Source organism: Anopheles maculipalpis, chromosome 3RL (genome assembly GCF_943734695.1).
Source record: "Anopheles maculipalpis chromosome 3RL, idAnoMacuDA_375_x, whole genome shotgun sequence".
In the NCBI taxonomy this organism is placed as follows: Eukaryota; Metazoa; Arthropoda; class Insecta; order Diptera; family Culicidae; genus Anopheles; species Anopheles maculipalpis.
In genome coordinates, this window is record NC_064872.1 from 90747854 (window position 1) to 90769206 (window position 21353).

At 51.0% G+C, this 21353-nt stretch overlaps 1 protein-coding gene across 1 annotated transcript in view; it reads left to right on the forward strand.

The window, feature by feature from the left end:
• Nucleotides 1–21353, forward strand: part of LOC126563475 (titin) — a 136839-nt gene that overhangs the window by 55085 nt on the left and 60401 nt on the right. The window contains 10 exon segments of the mRNA XM_050220120.1: nt 4621–6382; nt 6456–6685; nt 6757–8133; nt 8209–11007; nt 11076–16922; nt 16999–17233; nt 17313–17484; nt 17548–17734; nt 19067–19429; nt 19432–20804. Coding sequence (XP_050076077.1) covers nt 4621–6382; nt 6456–6685; nt 6757–8133; nt 8209–11007; nt 11076–16922; nt 16999–17233; nt 17313–17484; nt 17548–17734; nt 19067–19429; nt 19432–20804 — 14345 coding nt within the window.

The window sequence follows — 21353 nt, forward strand, 5'->3', positions numbered from 1 at the left end:
GGATCAGGAATTTCGCTGCCCGCACTACCGTCCAAGTTGAATGATATGTCCCACCAGGTTCGCGCGCGCTCTCTCTCTCTCTCTCTCTCTCTCTCTCTCTCTCTCTCTCTCTCTGTCTCTCTCTCTTTTCTATCGCACCGCCGTTGTCGGTATTTTGAATACAAGTATGCGTGGGCGTTGCGTGGTCTGATCGAAACGTGGAGGAATGTTGGCGGTAGAGGATGGTGGAAACAAATAAAAAGAATTGCGAAGGCGAATAATAAAATCATATCCTCTTCTCACGAAGGCACTTTCACCTCGTACAGTAAAACATGAACAAAAAATTAAGATTATTTTTAAGACAACCGGGGGCAAACGATTCTTCCCGCCTGTGCCTCCCTGCAGAATGCTCGATCCCGACAAATTCCACTGCTGTGGAGGACGTGGAGGAATTCATTTCCGTATGATGAATAACTCACCCACTCAGCGCTCTGGGCTAATGTTCGACTAGGAAATTCTCCGTAATGATTTCATTCTGACAGATTTTGGAGCAAAACAACTTGATCAAATTATTAGGCATAACATTTTGAGATGATCTTGCTCCTCGCACTAAACACCGGTAGCAGGTTTAGACGTAAAGCCTGCTGACACTTTTGACAAATGACGCCATAGTTAAGAATAGCAGAGAGTGCAGATACACTAATCGAGTCAAATTAGAATTGTAACAATGCCAACTCAACTGTGTTCCCTTTCTAGTTGTACTATTCTGTAGAATTTAAAGCATCTGCCAGCTGTGGGTTTTACTAATGATTTAATATAATTGTTTACCTTCAGTTGGAATGTCAGACTGCTCCCTTTCTTCCTCGGAGAGTATTATTATAGCACAATTATCGACTCTTACCAACATGGCAAAATAAGACTCCCCCACTGATAATACTGCCGATTGCCACTAATCAATCCAAACGATACCATTGAGATGGCGGCCGCCCTGATCACGGATGTCCAAGTTTTCGCTCCCAGTTCTAGGTCAAGACTGGTAGCAGGTGGGCAACATCAAGCGAGAGCGAAAGAGGGAAAAAACCCTTTTTTCACTTATGCCCATCCGTGACTCCAATTTCTTACGGACGCGACATGCCTTCGCTGGCGTTGCCCTCGACCGGTTCGGCCATATTTGGCAATCGTCAGCAAACGTGTCAGCAGTAACGCGCTAACGGCCTCGTTTTGACTAGAACTGTTGATTAGAGATCGTTTTGATCGTGCGTCCGTCATCATGGTGCACGAGACCGGGCTGCTTAATTGCTCCCTAGAGCGGTGGCGAGCTACGGACCGGACACCGAGAAGGGTGAACCCGAAGCCCGGCTATCATTTTGACGAACTTCGACATGTTGTAACGATGCTGCTGCAGCGTGTTCTGGCGTGCATACGGCGAACAGATTATTGTTCTCGCCTTATTGACATGGATGCTGGGCATGGACATGGCAAACGTTGTCCAAAGATCGTTAAGGTTATGGACGTGTGATTGATTGTTCATGCTAGTCAACAATTTGCCTCACTTAAGCGTTTCTCCCAGTTTGTACTGGAAGTTGCAGTAACAATCAATTTAGAAGTTTTAATTTAAGTTTTATGTATTAAGAGCATCGGAAGCTCTGGACATCTGAAATATCCACATGATACGCTGCATAAGCGTATCCATTTTTTTGTTGCAAACCTTCATGAAACCCGATTTGCGGTTATCAGTCATGCAGAGTGAATGAACCACCCTCAATGATCGATTTTAAAAGAAGCCACAAGTTAAAGAAAATGGATGAAAGCGAACAATAATGAGCCACAATCCAAAAGGGCATAGGGAGCACACTAGGTCTCGCACCGTCCGGCAGCCATCCATGCGAGTAGAAAATTAATGCAGACTTTAACGGATGTTGTACACTCCGCTACTCATCAGTTGTGCGCAAACTGAAGACTGCTGCACAAACCCATATGATCACCCAGTGAAAGGCGCTGAAGCGTCTTGAGGTTTTTGTGGCGAGCGTGCGTGAATGAGTGCATATTTGCGTCCGAAACTTATTGTGCCCTTCCGAATGACCTCCTTCCAATTGCATGTTCCTTCGTTTATAGGAGGGTTCTTATTCCCTTTCCGGAACCCCTTCGGAACGAGTGGAAAATGGATGGATATCCGTAAAACCGTGGCCACAGCAAACGGTCCACTGGTTACTAATATGCACCTCACCAAGAATTCATTAAATTAATCCATCGCAAGCACTTTGGGCCAGTTGAAATGAAAACGAAAACTGATTTCGTAATGAAATCGGTACGAATGGGATTAGATCGACTGATGCGCGAAGAGGTTGTTGATTTATCATTCGACTGGAAATAATTGATCGATGTTATGATAATACTATTTCCTATCGTTCATCGGATATTCAACGACACGAAGAAAGTAAAATCGACATCTTATTCACCCCATTCACCCCCAATCATTAACATTAATTCATACAGAAAGTGTAAACCTATTTCCGTACCAAACATGATTTAGAACAAATTTTCCACTACCCTATGTGGTGTGATGACATTCGAATAGAATGCAACTCTACTTGTCCGCAGTATCCATTTTCGTCCAGCCGAGACACATTGACAAACAAGACAGACCCCTATTTGGAAGCTTCTCCGGTGTGTAAGCGTTGCGGCTAGAACTAGCTAACTAGAACTGTCAGTTTTTTTGTGTTCATCGTTGTTCGAAGCGTTCATCTGGCTTTAATGTTGGTTGCAACTGACCGTGTATACTAAACGCTGGTGCATTCGAGCTCCTATTTAGTGACGTCCGTTCGTGATGGTACGCATCGAAAGTGACGCACGAGTGACTTGAGGCCTTAGTGCCTTGCCAAGTTGTTCAACGTCCGGAAATGGAAAAGCCAAACATTGATTACGAAGAAGGAACAGAACGAGAAAAAAATCCAAATGCAATAAACAAATAAATCCGACTTACACTAGAACCTTACAGAAAGGGATGGGTTTCGAAGCTGCGCTGCGCAGATCAAGCGCACGCCTTTACCGTCCGCTTCGGTGCTGAGCTTGCTGATGCATCACGAGTAAGTTTATTTAGATAGCTTCGTTTTCTTTGCCTCCAGAAAACCTTCCTCAAAGATCTTCTGGAGGTAGCTGATTTCACGCTGCACTGATTATTTCGTGCCATAAAGATCAGTAACTGTATCGCTCAGGTGCTCACACGCTATCTATCCGTTTTAGCGCAAAACTATCCGGAGTAGATCTTTACCGAGCCGGGGCAAAGCTATGTTTAATCGGTCATTAGCAGCAGAAGCAGCAGCAGCAGAGCGGTTGGATCGGATACTGTTAGTTTGTAGTCACTTCTAGCACCAGTTGGCACCGTTCTGTCATTATTACGGTGTACCTTCGTCATCTTATCTGCATCGTATGGTAGACAATCGGAATAATATTTGTGCATTCTGCTTCAGTGCAAGAAATTAACTTATCGCGATAGAACGGTAGGGAAAAGGTGACACAACGTGCGCTCATGAATAAGAGATATAATTGCGTAAGCTGTACTCAGTGAACGGTAGAGGAAAATGTGGATCTCGAAATGGGAGACCGCTGTCAGGGATCGTTTTTTTATTTGTGTAAATAAGGTCAACCGTATAAGTGTTCTCGTAACTCGCTCTTCTGGATATTCTCGCACTAACTACTGTCAATCGATATCATTTATCTGATCGTAGCAATCTTTAATGTGTTACTGTTTGAAAAGAAAACAAGAATGTTACTTCGTATGTAAATAATTTTGCTCGGACAGTGCCTCTCTCGCACAAAAACGGCTACCGGTCCGGATTGTCCGCTGGCACGAACCAACGCCAAGTCATCACATCCGGGGGTTGGCGCAACCCGTCGAACGTACGCACTCGGACGAATCGACCAAGGAAAAAGGGTCGCGCTGCAGGTTAAAAATAGTCAAACGGCAACACGGGTTTTCGCATTGCGTAATCTCATTTCCCGACGCGTTGCCAGATCTGCCTAAAATTACATCACACAGATGGTCTGTTTCCCGGTCTGTACAGTGTAATTTATGTGAAGCCGAACCGACTGCAGCTGTTCTTGGTGGTGAAAAACGTTTCAGTGTGATGAACCTCTGTCACACGGGCCATTCTTCATCCGGGTTGAAGAGACTGCGCGAAAGTAAAAACAACAAATCCGGGAGTCAGATCGTGGAGTGTGACGATAAGGAGTAATAATTATCCGATGCCAATTACTGTAAGGCAACATGTTCTACAGGTGGTGTGACCTTGACCCACAAACTGTGACAAGAGAGTCAACAAGATCCTGTCACACTGCGAGTGGTGTTCTTTTTCATTCATGACCGGGTGTGTCGAACTTAAGGTGAATGTACGTGAACTTGAACGACCTAGTTGGCACACCTTGCGATCTTCTGTGCGATGGCACACCTGAGATTGCAGATATAGCTCTAAACATATGCGCAAACCAAAGACGCTCCACAGGGGCCAGGGGTTTCGGTTGCTTTTGGTGGTGATACTTTCCTTATCTAGGGGATCTTTTTATTGCAGTGACAGATGCTAGTAAAATGGATTTTTTCCACGTCTTCTAACTGGATTACCTCCCCTCATTTCTCCTCTACAGTGCAACAGCAACATGGTGGCTATATTCAGCAGAGTACTACACCGCTGGCATCGATAAAGCCCAGTCTCCAGACACCAACTGGAGGTGCTCCGTTCCAGCAGCAACCACAGCAGCAAGTACCATTGCAACCGCAGCCAACATACGGTATGGCGGTTCCAACTCCGGTCGGCGCCGGGCCAGGTGATTACTCACCGCCGGTCTTTGAACAAATCTTCAAGAACTCTCGCTTCGCCCAGGGCGGCAACGCTCTGTTCGAGGGCAAGCTAAAGGGTAATCCCAAGCCGGAAGTTTCGTGGACTCGAAAAGGCGCACCCCTTCTCGATTCTACGAAACATCGCTTGAGTTACAATCCGGCGACCGGAGCCGTCTCGCTGCTGATCAACCAGATCGGACCGGGCGATGAGGGCGAATACACGTGCAAGGCACGCAACACTGTCGGAGAAGCGATCTGCTCGGTGTTTATTCAGCCGGAGGGCATGCCGACTCCGCAGTTTCAGCAGGTACGTCGCGAACAGCAGCAAACTAGCATTACGAAGCAGCAGCAGCAACAACAGTACACCAATGGATATTCTCACATGGAGGAGGAATTCAAGGTGGACACGTTCGAGTATCGGTTGCTGCGTGAGACATCTTACAGGGAATCGATCACAAGGCGTTATGCCGGTGAAACAGACGCGCAGCTAATCACGACGCTTGATCATGCTCTGGGTCCCGCTTCGGCTCCTCAGATTGGCCAGAAGCCGCGCAACTCGAAGCTTTCCGAGGGTTCGGATGCAGTATTCAGTACGCGTGTTCTGGCTAATCCACGTCCGCGTCTGTCCTGGTTTAAGGACGGTCAGCGCCTTATCCCGTCGGCGGATAAGTACGAAATGGGTTACTCCAATCAACAGGCAACTCTGCGCATCAAGAACGTCAATGCACGCGACTCTGGGCACTACACACTGTTGGCCGAAAACCCACAGGGTTGCCAGGTATCGTCCGCTGTGCTGGCTGTCGAAGCCGCCCAGGAACAGGTGGCAGTTGAACGTGCTACCTCGTTCTCGGAGCAGCAGCACTACCAGCAGCAGCAACAGCAGCAGGTCATTGAGACCTCGACCGAGGCAACTAAGGCATTGTCGCCATCGTTTGTGACGCTGATCCAGGACGCCGAAACGACCGAGGGTAAAATGGTAAGATTCGACTGTCGCGTGACTGGTCGGCCGTACCCTGAGGTGGCTTGGTACATTAACGGCAACCTGGTAACGGACGATGCAACGCACAAGATTCTCGTCAACGAGGCTGGCAATCATTCGCTAATGATCACCAGCACCAATCGCTTCGATCATGGCATTGTAACGTGTGTGGCACGTAACAAGAGTGGCGAGGTAGCGGCTCAGGCTAAACTGGTCGTGTGTGAACGTGAACAGGTGGTTGCACCGAAGTTCGTCGAGCGCTTCACCACGGTGAACGTGAAGGAGGGTGAACCGGTGCGCCTGTTTGCACGTGCCATCGGAACACCGTTACCGCGCATTACCTGGCAGAAGGATGGAATTCCGCTCGTGCCAGGACCGGAAGTGCAGATCTGCAACGACGAGAACGGTTGCACTACCGTGGACATCCCGAGAGCGAAGGCGTCGGACGCCGCGTGGTACCAGTGCACGGCACAAAACGTGGCCGGTACCACGGCGACCCGCGCCCGTCTCTTCGTCGAAGCTCCGAAGGGACCGGCGCCAGAGCAGAAACGTCTCAATCTACCACGACCAACGAAAGTGATTCAGCCGGAGTAAGTATTTCAAAATGGAAATGCGAGCAAAAGAAAAACATTTTCATATTTTGACCATTATTCTATGCTATAGAGCTGTTCCCGAACCAGAAATCATCTACTTGCGTCATGTGGAGCGAGCTGCTCCGCATGCACCACCCAAGGAGGAGGAACGCACCTATCCACCACCAAAGTTCATCGTCCCGCTGAACGACGTTGCGCAAGTTGAGGGTGGAAAAGTTCACTTCGAGGCTCGTATTGAGCCCGTATCTGATCCTTCGATGCGCGTTCAGTGGTTCTTGAACGGCAATCTTATTCAAGCAAGTATGTATTGTGAAGCTTTAAAAACTGGTGAAAACAATTTGGTTAATTTTACTCATCTTTCTCATTTATAGGCTCTCGAGCAAACACGACGTTCCAGTTCGGTTTCGTGGCTCTAGATCTGCTGACGATTGTAATGGAAGACAGCGGTGAATATCTGTGCCGTTTGTCCAGCTCGACTGGTGTGGCAGAATCGCGTGCCATGCTTAGCGTGCAGCCGCGCCCACCAATCGAGCAGCAACCACAGCATCCGTCATCGTTGGATCAGATTCAGCACCTTGAGGACTACTCGAGGTACGTGCGCACCGAGAGCATCGAAGAAGTGGTCAACCAGAAGCCAGGATTCACCAGACCGCTGCAAGATTTGGGTGAGCTTGAGGAAGGCCGCAATGCTCATTTCGAAGCTCAGATCACTCCGGTCAGCGATCCTACGATGCGCGTTGAGTGGTACAAGGACGGACGTCCCATTACGGCTAGTTCGCGTATTACTGCCATCTTCAACTTTGGCTACGTCTCGTTGAACATTATGCATTTGCGAGCGGAAGATGCCGGCACATACACGGTGCGTGCAGTAAATCGCATTGGCGAAGCTATCAGCACATCGAAGATTACTGTAGTGAGCAAGGCGCCCGTTACCGGTGACTTGGGCATCTCAGAGCAGCGTAACTATATCCAGAAAATCGAAGAAATGGAACAGTACCAAAAGTACCAGAACATGAAGTTCTACGAGGAAACTCCGGAGAGCACTCAGCGGCCGGAGTTCAAGAGCCCCATCACGGACCAGCTCAATGTGCGCGAAGGTGGCTTTGCACACTTCGAAGCCCGCCTGGAACCGGTCGGCGACGCAACGTTGCGCGTCGAATGGCTTAAGGATGGACATCCAGTGGAGGCAAGTTCGCGCATTACTTCGTTCTGTAACTTTGGCTATGTTGCGCTTACGATCAAACAAGTTACCGTGCACGACGTCGGTACCTACACGTGCCGTGCTTACAATTCTCTTGGTGAGGCGCACGTTTCCGCTCGTTTGACGGTAGTGACCCGCCAGGACATCATTGTCGATTCACAGACAAGCCACATGGGCATGGAGAAGATCCAATATCTGGAGGATTCCTCACGCTATATGCGCACCACCCAGGAACAGGTCGAACAACAGGTCGTCCAACCTCAGCCACGATTCCTTGGACCGCTCAAGGGTACGAACCGCATTGTCGAGGGACAACGTGCTCACTTTGAAGCTCGTCTGGAACCACAGTCGGACCTGACGATGCGTGTTGAATGGTACCACAACGGTCGTCCATTGATGAGTGCTAACCGCATCCAGACGTATCATGACTTTGGATACGTAGCGTTGGATATCTTGGACGTTCGTGCGGAAGACTCTGGAACTTACACACTGGTCGCTGCGAACAGTTCGGGACAGGCGCAGGTTGAAGCTACCATGGTGGTTGAAAGTGAGTGTCAACCTTGGTTGTGTTTGAGTGAAGAAATAGTTCCCTACATTATTTATTTTCTCTCTCTATTTTCAGCTCGCGCTGCTATCGACACAACGAGCATGCATCATGTAGTCGAACGATCGCAACAGAAGGTAGATAAGCAGTTCGTTGAACCACAGTACCAAGTTGAGGAGCTGTGCAAGTCGAAACCGATTTTCACTCAGCCTTTGTCGGATCCACAACCTGTCGGCGAGGGACGTAACATTCATTTGGAGTGCAAGCTGGAACCGCTCGGCGATCCAACTATGCGCGTAGAATGGTACCATAATGGACGCCCGATTACGGTCGGTTCCCGATTCAAGACTTACTACGACTTTGGTTTCGTTGCCCTGGACATTCTGCATTCGACCGCGGTTGACTCTGGCGAGTACACCGTGCGTGCTACCAACCAGCTCGGATCGGCCCACACGTCTGCTTGTGTACGTGTCATTACCCGTTCCGATGTCATCACTGAGGCGCAGAGTGAGATGTCCGTCGAGCAGATGCAGTATCTAGAGGACGCATCGCGTATGCGTCGTGATGTGCTTGAGGACATTACGGTGATGTCGCCGCCACAGTTTGCTCGTTCCCTGCACAACATTGAAACGTTTGAGGGAACCAACATTCACCTCGAGTGCCGTCTGCAACCCGTTGGCGATCCGACTATGCGTGTCGAATGGTTCGTAAACGGAATGCCGGTTAAGATTGGGCATCGTTTCCGACCGGCATACGAGTTCGATTACGTCGCGCTAGATCTGCTCGGTGTATATGCGGCTGATTCTGGTGTGTACACTTGCCAAGCGCGAAACTCGCTTGGTGAGGCTGTCACCTCTTGCTCCGTGCGTATTATGGCTAAGAAGGATTTGATTTTGGAAACGCAATACCCTGCCGGACTGGAGAAGTTGCAGTACCTGGAGGATATTGCTCGTTACCGCAAGACCGAGTACGTCGATGAGATTGTAAACGTCAAGCCACGCTTCCTTACCAAACCAAAGAACATTGACCGAGCGCAGGAAGGTGGACATGCTCATTTCGAGTGCAAGCTGGAACCGGTCACGGATCCAAATCTGAAGGTGGAATGGTACAAGAACGGTATGCCCATCACGGTGGGTCACCGTTTCCGCCCGATCCATGACTTTGGCTACGTTGCTCTGGACATCATCGACCTGATCGCGGAAGATACCGGTACCTACATGTGCCGTGCCGTCAACTTGGTCGGTGTTGATGAAATCGCCGTGCAGCTGGTGTGCCGTGGATCGCAGCAGATTCTTACCAACACCCAGAACGAGATGGGTCTGGAGCAGATCCAGTATCTGGAGGAGAAGGCACGTCAGCAGCGGTCGGATTATCTTGACGAGATGACGACCCAAGCGCCTACGTTCACGACTTCGCTGAAGCACATCGAAATCAAGGAAGGACAGCGAGCTCACTTTGAGTGTCGTTTGATTCCTGTTTCCGATCCTACACTGCGTGTCGAATGGTACCATAATGAGGCACCGGTCAAGACTGGTTCTCGGTTCACCGAAACGAACAACTTTGGCTTCGTAGCGCTCGACATCATGGGCTGTCTGGCTGATGACTCCGGCACCTATACTTGCCGTGCGGTGAACGCACTGGGTGAAGCCGTTACTTCGGCTACTTGTGTGGTGCATACGCGCAAGAGCATCTACTCGGAATCGCAACACGAACATGCTCTGACCAGCTTGCGCTATCTGGAGGACAACTCACGCTACCAGCGTGATACTGAGGTCGATGAGGTTATCACCCAGGCTCCAGTGTTCACGCTGCCTGTGAAGGATGTTAAAGCGGCAGAGAACCAGGCTGTTCACTTTGAAGCGCGTCTCGTACCGGTCGGTGATCCAAAGATGCGCGTAGAATGGTTGCGCAATGGTGTCCCGATTGAGGCATCGAACCGCACCACGACCATGCATGACTTCGGTTACGTTGCTCTGAACATGAAGTACGTTAATCCAGAGGACTCGGGCACTTACACGTGCCGTGCAACCAACGACCTTGGTCAAGCTGTTACGTCTGCGAAGTTGGTCGTCCAATCGAAGGCATCGCTGGATCTGGAAACTCAGAACGAGAGTGCACTGGAGAAGATCCATCAGCTCGAGGACGCTATCCGCTTCCAACGTCGTGAAGAGGAAGAGGTGGCCGTTACTCAGCCACCCAAGTTCACCACCAAGCTTCATGGCCCGACAAATCTGGTTGAGGGACAGAGCGCTCACTACGAATGCCGCATCGAGCCGTATCCGGATTCGAGCCTGAAGGTTGAGTGGTTCCACAATGGACAACCGCTCACCACCGGTCACAGATTCCGTACGACTTACGACTTTGGATTTGCTGCTCTCGATGTGTTGACGGTGTACGCCGAGGACTCAGGTGAGTACACGTGCCGTGCAACGAACCATCTCGGATCGGAAACGTCTTCCATTGCGCTAAATGTGACGCCGAAGGCTGGAATTGTGCGTGACACGCAGCACGAAGGTGCACTGGAAAAGATCCAGTACTTGGAATGTGACGCCCGTTACGGTCGCAAGGGAGAAGATGAGATGTATGTGGCCGAGAAGCCCCAATTTGGCCGACCACTCAAGAATGCGAGTGTTGGTGAGGGACTGCCGGTACATTTGGAGGCGACGTTGACACCGGTCAACGATCCAACGATGAAGGTGGAATGGTACTGCAATGGACGCCCGATTCAGCAGGGCCACCGGTTCAAAACGACGTACGATTTCGGTTTCGTAGCTCTCGACATCCTTTATGCGCACGCTGAGGACACGGGAACTTACATGTGTAAGGCTAAGAATGCAATTGGAGAGGCTGTTACGACATGCGCTGTTAAAGTCACAGGTAAGCACCATCATGCGATTAAATGTATGCTTGAAATAGTAATGCGTTCCTTTTATCTATCCCTGCAGCAAATGCCGGATTATATTTGGAGACGCTTGATGAACAGCGACTGCAAAAGATTAAGGAATTGGAGAGCTACCAGAAACCGCACACCCCAGATGTTGAACCGGCGAAGCAGAAACCTGTCTTCCTCACTCCGCTGACTAGCTTGGAGAATCTGAAGGAAGGCGATTACGCCCACCTGGAGTGTCGCGTGGAACCGATCAACGATCCGAACCTCAAGATTGAATGGTTCATCAACGGTAAGGCAATCCGCGCCGGACATCGCTTCCGTACGACGCACGACTTTGGCTATGTGGCGCTCGACATTTTGTACGTATATGGCGAGGACAGTGGAACGTACATGTGCAAAGCCACCAATCAGGTCGGTGAGGCGGTCAGTACGTGCAACATTCGCGTCACGAACAAGCGCAACATCATTTTCGACTCGCAGCATCCGGATGGTTTGGAGAAGATCCAGAAGCTGGAGGCGCACGTTCGCCCCTCGCGTCTGGAGTTGGACGAACCGGAAGTCACTGCACCACGCTTCGTTACCGAGCTGCGTGGCACAACGGAGATTCACGAAGGACAGACGGCCCACTTCGAGGCGCAGGTTGAACCGATCCACGATCCGAACTTGCGCATCGAGTTCTACCACAACGGCAAGCCACTACAGTCCGCTTCACGCTTCCACATTACGTTCGACTTTGGTTACGTCGCACTGGACATCCAGCATGTTGTTGCTGAGGATGCAGGCGAGTACATGGTTAAGGCCATCAATGCCAAGGGCCAGTGTAAGTCGACGATCAAGATGCAGGTTACTGCCAAGGGAGCGATCATCTCCGATACGCAGCATCCGGAAGGTTTGGACAAGATCAAGCAGCTCGAGGGCGCTAGTCCATTCCGTCGTCCGGAGGTACAGGATGCGGTCACCAAGCAACGTCCAGTATTTACGCAACCACTGCAGAACATCGATTTTGTTGCTGAAGGACAAACGGCACACTTTGAGTGCCGCTTGATCCCGGTGGGTGATCCGAACTTGCGCGTAGAATGGTTCCGCAACGAGCAGGCGCTCGAGGACAGCTCGCGCATCACGAAACAGCACGATTTCGGCTTTGTCTCGATGGATTTGCAACACGTGCGCGAAGAGGATGAGGGCGTGTACATGTGCCGCGCCATCAACCCGTTGGGTGAGGCTGTCACGACCGCTTCCATGCGTGTCCGCACGAAGGCAAGCATTCAGATGGATTCGCAGCATCCGGAGGGCATGAAGAAGATTATTGCATTGGAGCAACCGCACCAGCAGCGTTCCGAGGATCAGGAGGCAGCATTTGAAAAGCCGATATTCACACAGTTGCTGACCGGCCCGTCAGATCTTTGGGAGGGTCAGCATGCACACTTCGAGGCACGCGTTGTGCCGGTGGGTGATGCTAGCATGAAGTACGAATGGTACGTGAACGGTGTTGAGCTGAAGATGGGATCGCGCTTCCGGACTACGAACGACTTTGGATTCGTCACGTTGGACATCAATTCGGTCGTGGCGGAAGACTCGGGCGTGTACATGTGCAAGGCAATCAATCGCGCAGGTGAAGCCGTTTCGTCCACAACGATGAAGATCAAGTCGAAGGCATCGATCGCGGGAGAGCCGCTACTGCCGGAAGCCTGGGAGAAGATTCAGCTGAAGGAAGCCGCCATGAACCGTGTACCGGATATGTTTGTCGACACGACGCCACAGCAGGCGCCAGTATTCACCACTCACCTGGAAAGCCACGACAAGCTGCAGGAAGGACAACATGTCTATTTGGAAGCTCAGGTGGAACCGCGTGCCGATCCAAACCTGCGCATCGAATGGTTCAAAAATGGTATCGCCATCACTACCGGAGCACGTATCCGCAGCACGTTCGATTTCGGACTTGTTACGCTTTCGATCAACGGACTGCGCGCGGACGACTCGGCCATCTACACATGCAAGGCTACGAACAATCTCGGTGAAGCTGTGTCTACGGCAACGCTCAAGATCGACGCCAGCCATTGGCTGCTCGGTGACACCATGCATCCGTCGTCCGTGCAGAAGATCCAGGATCTGGAGGCACCGCGTATCAACCTGCGCGATGTACCAGAGGATCAGTTCGAATCGCCAGTCTTTGTTAGTCATCTGAACAATGTGGAGATCAAGGAGGGCGAAAATGCACACTTCGAGTGCCGTGTGGAACCTTCCAAGGATCCTACGATGCAGATCGAATGGTTCGTCAATGGCAAGCCTCTACCAACGGGAGCTCGTTTCAAGACAACATACGACTTCGGATTTGTCTCACTGGATCTGACCGGTGCGTACGCTGAGGATTCCGGTATCTACACTTGCAAGGCGACCAATAGCAAGGGATCGGCATCGACTTCGGGTTCGTTGCGTTGTACCAGTACCACTACAATGTACTTGGACACGCAACACCCTCAGGGCAAGGCAGGACTGGAAGCTGTTCAAGATACGGAAGCATCTTTGGCCAACCGTTACCGTCGCCAGGAATCGAAGCCGGAATCTGCCTTCCCGAAACCACAGTGGACGGTACAGTTGCAGTCCGAGTTCCGGTTGAACGAGGCAGAAGCACTTCATCTGGAAGGCCAAGTCGAACCGAAGGACGATCCTAACCTGAAGATTGAATGGTACTTCAACGGCAAGGTGCTGGAGCATGGATCACGGTTTAAGATGACGAGTGACTTTGGTTTCGTCACGCTCGACCTTACGGAGGTGTACGAACGCGATCAGGGTATTTACACCTGCAAGGCGTACAACCTGTCCGGAGAGGCATTCACCTCGTCGACCGTCTACTGCACCACGAAGGAGAGCCTGATCGAGCGTACTCAGCATCCGAAGGGCACGGAGGGTCTGGAAAAGATCCAGGATCTGGAGGATTCACTCCGTCGTCCGGAAGGTGGAGAGGCTGAATCGGACGCTGGACATGCACCGCGCTTCACCTCGGAATTCGTGACGCTGAAGAACGTCGGCGAGGGTGAGATTGCGCACTTCGATGCTACTCTCATTCCGACCGGCGATCAGTCGATGACCATTGAGTGGTTGTACAATGGCAAGCAGCTCGAGGCTAGCCACCGTGTGCGCACGGTGTACGCCTTCGGAATGGTGGTGCTTGAGATCCTTGGCACGAAGATTGAGGACTCGGGTAGCTACACATGCCGCGCTACGAACCGTTGGGGAACGGCTGAAATCAGCGTTGATTTGGAATGTGTTGACAAATCGGCTGGACAAAAGCCGCGCTTCACCACTCAGCTCCAATCGCTGGAGGGCTTGAAGGATGGACAGTCGGCTCACTTCGAGTGTACGCTTGTGCCGGTGAACGATCCGGACCTGAAGGTGGAATGGTTCCATAACGGTAAGCCGATGCGCCACTCGAACCGTATCAAGCCTGTGTCGGACTTTGGCTACGTGCTACTGGACATTGCGTACGTGCAGAGTCATGATTCGGGCGAGTACGTGTGCCGTGCGTCGAACAAATACGGTGAAGACACCACCCGCGCCACGCTCAAGTGCTTCGGAAAGGGTGGCGTGTATCTGGAATCGCTCCAACCGGACTCGCTGGCAAGAATTCGCGAGCTCGAAAGCCAGTCGGGCGTGAAGCAGACTGCTGCCGGATCGCCAGTTGGCGAGGCACCACGTTTCACCACCAAGATCACTGACATTACGAAGCTGGTCGAGGGACAGAGCGCTCACTTTGAGGCTCGTTTGACGCCGATCAACGATCCTGAGCTGGTGGTAGAATGGTACTGGAATGGTCAGAAGCTGCCACATGGTCATCGCTACCGCACTTTCCACGATTTCGGAATCGTCATACTGGATATTCTGTACTGCTACGAAGAAAACTCGGGTGAGTTCGAGTGCCGTGCTACGAACAAGTATGGTTCGGACAGCACCAAGGCTACGTTGCGCTGTATCTCGAAGGCTAACCTTATCCTGGACTCGCAACTGCCGCGTGGAATGGAGGGTGGACTGGAGAAGATCCAGACGCTGGAGGACTCGTTAATCCGTACGCGTGACGAGCGTGAGCGTACTGAGGGCGGTCGTGCTCCAGTCTTCACAACACCACTGTCTAACATCGATTCGCTGCGTGAAGGTGAAAGTGCTCACTTCGAGGCGAAGCTGACACCAACCGACGATCCAAAACTGAAGGTGGAATGGTTCTGGAACGGCAAGCCATTGAAGACTGGCTCGCGGTTCCGGACGTTCTGCGACTTTGGATTTGTTATTCTGGAAATCTCTCCAGTGTATCCCGAGGACTCGGGTGAGTACTCGTGCCGTGCGACGAACGAGTATGGTGAGGCCGTCACTACTTCGACCATGCGTGTACAGGGCAAGCGTAGCATCATTCTTGAATCACAGTTGCCCAAGGGCATGGAGGGAACAATCGAGCGTATCGCTGAGCTGGAAGGTCTCGGCATTCCGCATGGTGGACTTGGTTCGCCCGACGACGATACGGGTAAGCCGCCAGAGTTCATCACCACACCTTCGGACATGACGCTGACCGAGAATTCTCTGGCCCACTTCGAGTGTCGCCTGACACCGATCAACGATCCGAGCATGCGTGTCGAGTGGTACCACAACGGAAAGGCCCTGTGGGCTGGATCGCGCATCAAAACGATCAACGACTTTGGTTTTGTTATCCTGGAGATTGCTGGATGCTACCAGCGTGATTCGGGATTGTACACGTGCAAGGCTACTAACCGCCACGGAGAGGCTACCGTCTCGTGTAAGTTAACCGTGCGTGGCCGACAGGGTATCATTATGGAGCCGCAGCTCCCTTCGAACTTCCGCACTGGTACGGAAAGCATCCAGAAGTTGGAAGAGCAGTTGCACAAGCGCGAAGAGCTGCTGGCTGACGAAGAAGAAGGTCGCCCACCGAAGTTCGTCGTCGAAATCAAGGACAACGTGGACATACCCGAGGGTGGTCCAGTTCACTTCGACTGTCGCGTTGAACCAGTAGGCGACTCATCGCTCCGTATTGATTGGTATCATAATGGCAAGCCATTTGCAACCGGTTCTCGTGTGCACATGCTGAACGATTTCGGATTCATTGCGCTCGATATGGACTACGCGTATGTGCGAGATTCTGGCGTGTATGAGTGCCGTGCCACCAACAAGTGGGGAACTGCATCCACCACCGCTAAGGTGACTGTGGTAGCCCGTGGTGGTATCGTGCTGGACTCGCAGCTGCCCGAAGGCATGACCGCTTCCAAGCTGAAGGAGCTAGAACGTGGAAAGGTAACGTTGGCAACGCAAGAAGAGCGTACCTTCGGACCACCGAAGTTTGTGTCACAGATCCAGTCGGCTACGATCGATGAGGGTGAAACTATTCGCTTCGAGTGCCGCGTTGAGCCTAAGGAAGATCCAAAACTGCGTGTGGAATGGTTCCGCAACGGCAAACCACTGCCAAGCGGTCACCGTTACCGTACGATCTACGATATGGGTTTCGTGTCGCTGGACATTCTATCGGTGTACACGGAGGATGCAGGTGATTACACTTGCCGCGCTTTCAACGAGCATGGCGAAGATGTAACGAAGGCCCACATCAGCTGCAAGAAGCTGCCGTCGATTGTGCTCCAGAACCAGATCCCGAAGGGCATGCAGAAGTCGGAAACGCTCATGCAGATGGAAGCAACGATCAAGAAGTACACCGAGGAAATCTTCCTCACCGAGGACGATCTGTTCGATCCGGACCGCAAGCAGCCGCCTCGTTTTGTTGTGCAGATCAAGGATCAGACCAACCTGGTCGAGATGCAGGCCACCAAGTTCGAGTGCCAGCTGGCACCGGTCGGCGATCCGGACATGAAGGTGGAATGGTTCTACAATGGCAAACCTTTGCCGTACAGTTAGTATTGATAACATTGATAACATCAAATGAAACAAGTGTTGATTAAATGTTTGCTGTTTGTTTTGCTGTACAGAGAACCGTTTCACGCCGATCTACGACTTTGGATACGTTGCGATGAACTTCGGATGGATCTACCCGGAGGACAGCGGCGAATATCTTTGCCGTGCCACGAACTTGTACGGCATGGACGAAACGCGTGCAATCATTAAGACTACCGGCAAGCCAGGCATCGTCTACGATTCTCAGCTGCCAAAGGGCATGAAGAGTATCCAGAAGATTCGCGAAATGGAAGCCTTGTGGAACTTGAAGTAAGCCTTTCAAGGAAATGTTTGCACACAACAATCAATAGTCGTCAAGACTAATTTTATCCATTTTTTTTTCTTACAGTATCCCAGAGGTGATCGACGAAACTCAAAAACCGAAGAAGGAACCAGCCTTTGTCAGTCGTCCAGAGTCGATTGAGGTAGAGGAAGGTGAATGGGCTCGATTCTGCTGTCGTGTTACAGGACATCCAAAGCCGCGCGTGATGTGGCTCATCAATGGACACACTGTCGTTAATGTAAGGTTTCGAAGTTTATCACTCTACTTCACAGTACCAATCTCACACAATGCTTGCTTGCAGGGTCAACGTTACAAGCTCACCTATGATGGCATGTATCACTTCGATATTCCGAAGACGCGTCAGTATGATACCGGCAAGATTGAGGTGATCGCCCGCAGCTCCGTCGGTGAGGCCGTTGCTAGCTGCGAGCTGAAGATTACTCCTCGTCGCGATGACTACCGCGGTGTACTGAAGAATTCGCCACGACGTAAGTATACACCGACACGGCCATTGAAACGATCTCACTGCACCAAAACACCGAACTACTTCCTCACTCGCGGCCATTGTCAGCCATAAAAGAGACACCTATCGCCTACTCTACTCTATCTTTACTTACTACTTTGCCACTTACCACTTCTATCACTCACACACTTACTCTCTACTACTCACTCTGGTCACTTGAAAGATCGATCACAGAAGACTGGTGCTTTTGCTTTAGAGGTAGAGGTCACTCTCTACTACTGAATGGGAGTTTGACTTTTAGCGCGAAAACTCCATACTACTACACTAACACAGAGGTTACAAGCACTGTGCCTCCCTTTTTCTTACGTCAAACCTGTAAGGAAGGCCTTCTACCGGGCAACAACGAGCACAGATTCCACGTACAACATTCCACGTACGATACGAACCAGCAACAGCAAATCTACTCCATTTCAAACAATATACTCCTTCAAGCACCCGATCCCTTTTCCCAAACTTCCTTTCTTGGGAGCTTCCTCCCGAAGAACCATGGCTCCCAATCTTTCCCTTAATGATCAGCAGATCTAGCATAAAGCAGCTTCCGGATCCAGACGTTTTACATGAATGCAAGAAGATTCCGTGGAACTCACAACGTGGCTGCGGGTGCACTACTGGTCGCTGACTTCCGTGCGGAAGATGCTCATCGGATACCAAAAAATACAAAAGGCCTCAGCTCTATCACGCGTTTGCACTGTGCTGTGCTTCTTTTCCGCCGACGTATCGAACTAATTTTATTTCTATCTTTACTTCTGCTTGTTTTGTACATACCTGGCACCCTTGTGAGTAAGAGTCGTCCACCTTGCATTTCTCGCTTGCTATTGACTGACTATTTGGTTTTATCTGTCACATCTGTTCGATCTGGGTTGTTCTCGTTCACTGAGGTAAAGCTGCTAGGTAAGGGCCACAAGGGGCGAACCGAGAACAACGACAAGGTGTTTGAACGTCTAATATCACCCGAGTCTCTAACTTGTTGGTAACTATTTCCCAACTCTTCCATTAACCGAATATTAACTGCGGTAAACTCCCTCTTTCTGAAGGCATGTTTGCATGCACGCAATCTTCCTCCCGCGTTTGGATCTTCAATTCCCATTTCCTTTCCAAAGCAGCGATCATGTGGCACGGTGTTTCTGTACTGTATAATATCTACGTTATCGATGTCAACGAAACGTCACACGGTCGGGTTCTTCCTGCTGTTCAGGCAGGATGTTCCCGTCCGTGTGCGGTCTCTGTTCGCCAAATGCGTGTTCTGTTATCACCATCACCCAATCCGTTTTTCCAACCCTAATTATCTGATTAACAGCATGGTACGACTACGATCTAGTCGCTTATCAGAAGGAACGCAATGAGACGGATCTGGAAACGACGCTGCAGGAAGAGAAGGCGAAGAAGAAGCGCGTCACCAAGGTAGTGCAGAAGGCGAAGTCCAAGAAGGACGGCGAGACCGAATGGCAAAAGACGGTCAAGCAGAAGAAGGGCGAGGAGTACTACAGCAAGCTGGCTGAGCTTGAGACTGAGCAGCTTACCAAGGAGCAGAAGATGCGCGAAGAGAAGCATCAGTTTGCGATCCCTGGCGAGAAGGTTGTGAGCCAATCGCTCGCAAAGGGCATGGCTAGTGCATACGAGCAGACGCTGTAAGTATATAAGATATGGTGGGAAAATCTTGACAAATGCTCTTCATACCCTTCATTTTTTTGTCTGTTGCACCTTTCAGGGAGGAAACAAAGGAAAGTGAAAATGTGGAACTGATTGAGGCGCCCAAGAAAAAGCTGATCCCGGAGCCGACAGAAACGTCCGTCCAGGGCAAGGAAGTGCACATCTCCCAGCAGAAGCAAATCCAGAAGGAGGTGCACGATGATAAGGAAATCATCCGCAAAATCACCGCCACCGAGACGACCGAAATGGAGCACAAGGGTACGACGCAGGAACGCGTAGTGGAAGGACCGGTGCAGCCGACCAAGCCACCAGTGTTCACGCGCAAAATTCAGCCGTGCCGTGCGTTCGAAAATGAGCAGGCTAGGTTTGAGGTGGAGTTCGACGGTGAACCCATGCCGACGGTGCGATGGTTCCGCGAAAACTTCCAGATTAACAACTCAGCCGACTTCCAGATCCACACGTTCGGTACGAAGTCGGTGTTGATCATTCGACAGGTGTTCCTGGAAGATTCGGCCGTGTTCGCCGTCATTGCGGAGAACCGTGGAGGTACAGCGAAGTGTAGCGCCAATCTGGTGGTTGAACAGCGTCGTCAGCAGGGTCGTGGTGGTGTGATTCCGCCGAGTTTCGTAAGCACTATTAGTGACACGACGGTCACGGCTGGACAGTTGGCCCGGTTTGATGCAAAAGTTACCGGCACAAAGCCACTCGATGTGTACTGGTTGAAGAATGGCCAGAAGCTGACGCCGAACATCAAGTACAAGATGCTCGAGGAGGACAACAACTACACGCTGCTGATTATTGAGGCGTACGCAGAGGACGGGGCGAAGTACGAGTGTGTGGCCATCAATGGTGCCGGTGAAGCACGATGTGATGCGGTCTGTACCGTGGACACCCCGGTTACGCCCATCATTGAGAAACCGGCCACGCCTGGTACAGAGCGTCCTCCAACGTTGGTGGAACCACTCAAGGATAAAACCGTGCCCGAGGGACAATCGGTCGAGTTCCGTACGAGAGTTACCGGCAAACCGACACCTACCGCACAGTGGTTCAAGGGCGACAAGCAGATTAAGCCTTCGAAGTACTTCCAGATGGGCAAGGATCGGGATGCGTTCACGCTGATCGTTACTGAGGCGTTCCCCGAGGATGAGGGTCAGTACCTGTGCATTGCATCGAATCCGGGTGGTGAGGTTCACACGACCGCCACGCTGAAGGTGGTCGCACCGGAGATGCCCGACGCCGGGCCGAAGCTGAGCGAGATGAAGGATTGCATCGTTGACGAGGGTTCGCCGGCCCAGTTCAAGACAACGATCGTCGGCAAACCTACCAAAATGACCGTCCAGTGGTTGCGCGAGGGTCTACTGATTCCGGAGTCTCCCGATTTTCAGGTAAGCCCCAGTGATATTCATTACGTTGATTTATCGAGCAAGTGGGCGCTACAACAGCGCATCTAATGACCGTTCGTTAGTAGACTTAGTAGCAGAATAGACAGCGTGAATGATATGTCTTAATTAACGTCTTTGGGAGCGTTCCATGCTGGAACCATAGCGCTCATCGATCAGATGTTGTTGGCGCACGTGTTTGATGATCTTGTTAAATGTCACACCCACCAAATCAGAGAGTCACAGCCTTCTCGTTACGACTGGCCTCACTTTCCATATGAATTAAATTTTTCACGCTTTTCGTCGACCTGTTCTGGTAACTAACCGGGACAGCTGTTGATGGGAACCCTGCCAAGCAGCAGCTAGTCGCCATTTAATTACCTTGGCAGACAACTTATGACTTATGTTTGTCCGTCAACACTCCTACGCGTGTTCGTGTAAAAGGTTGCTGAAATTCGAAACGATCCTTGGCAAACGTCCCAATGCCAATCATTACCAAAAGATGTTTCAATCAAATTTCATGAACCATGATCCGTGATTGCTAATTGATCTTCC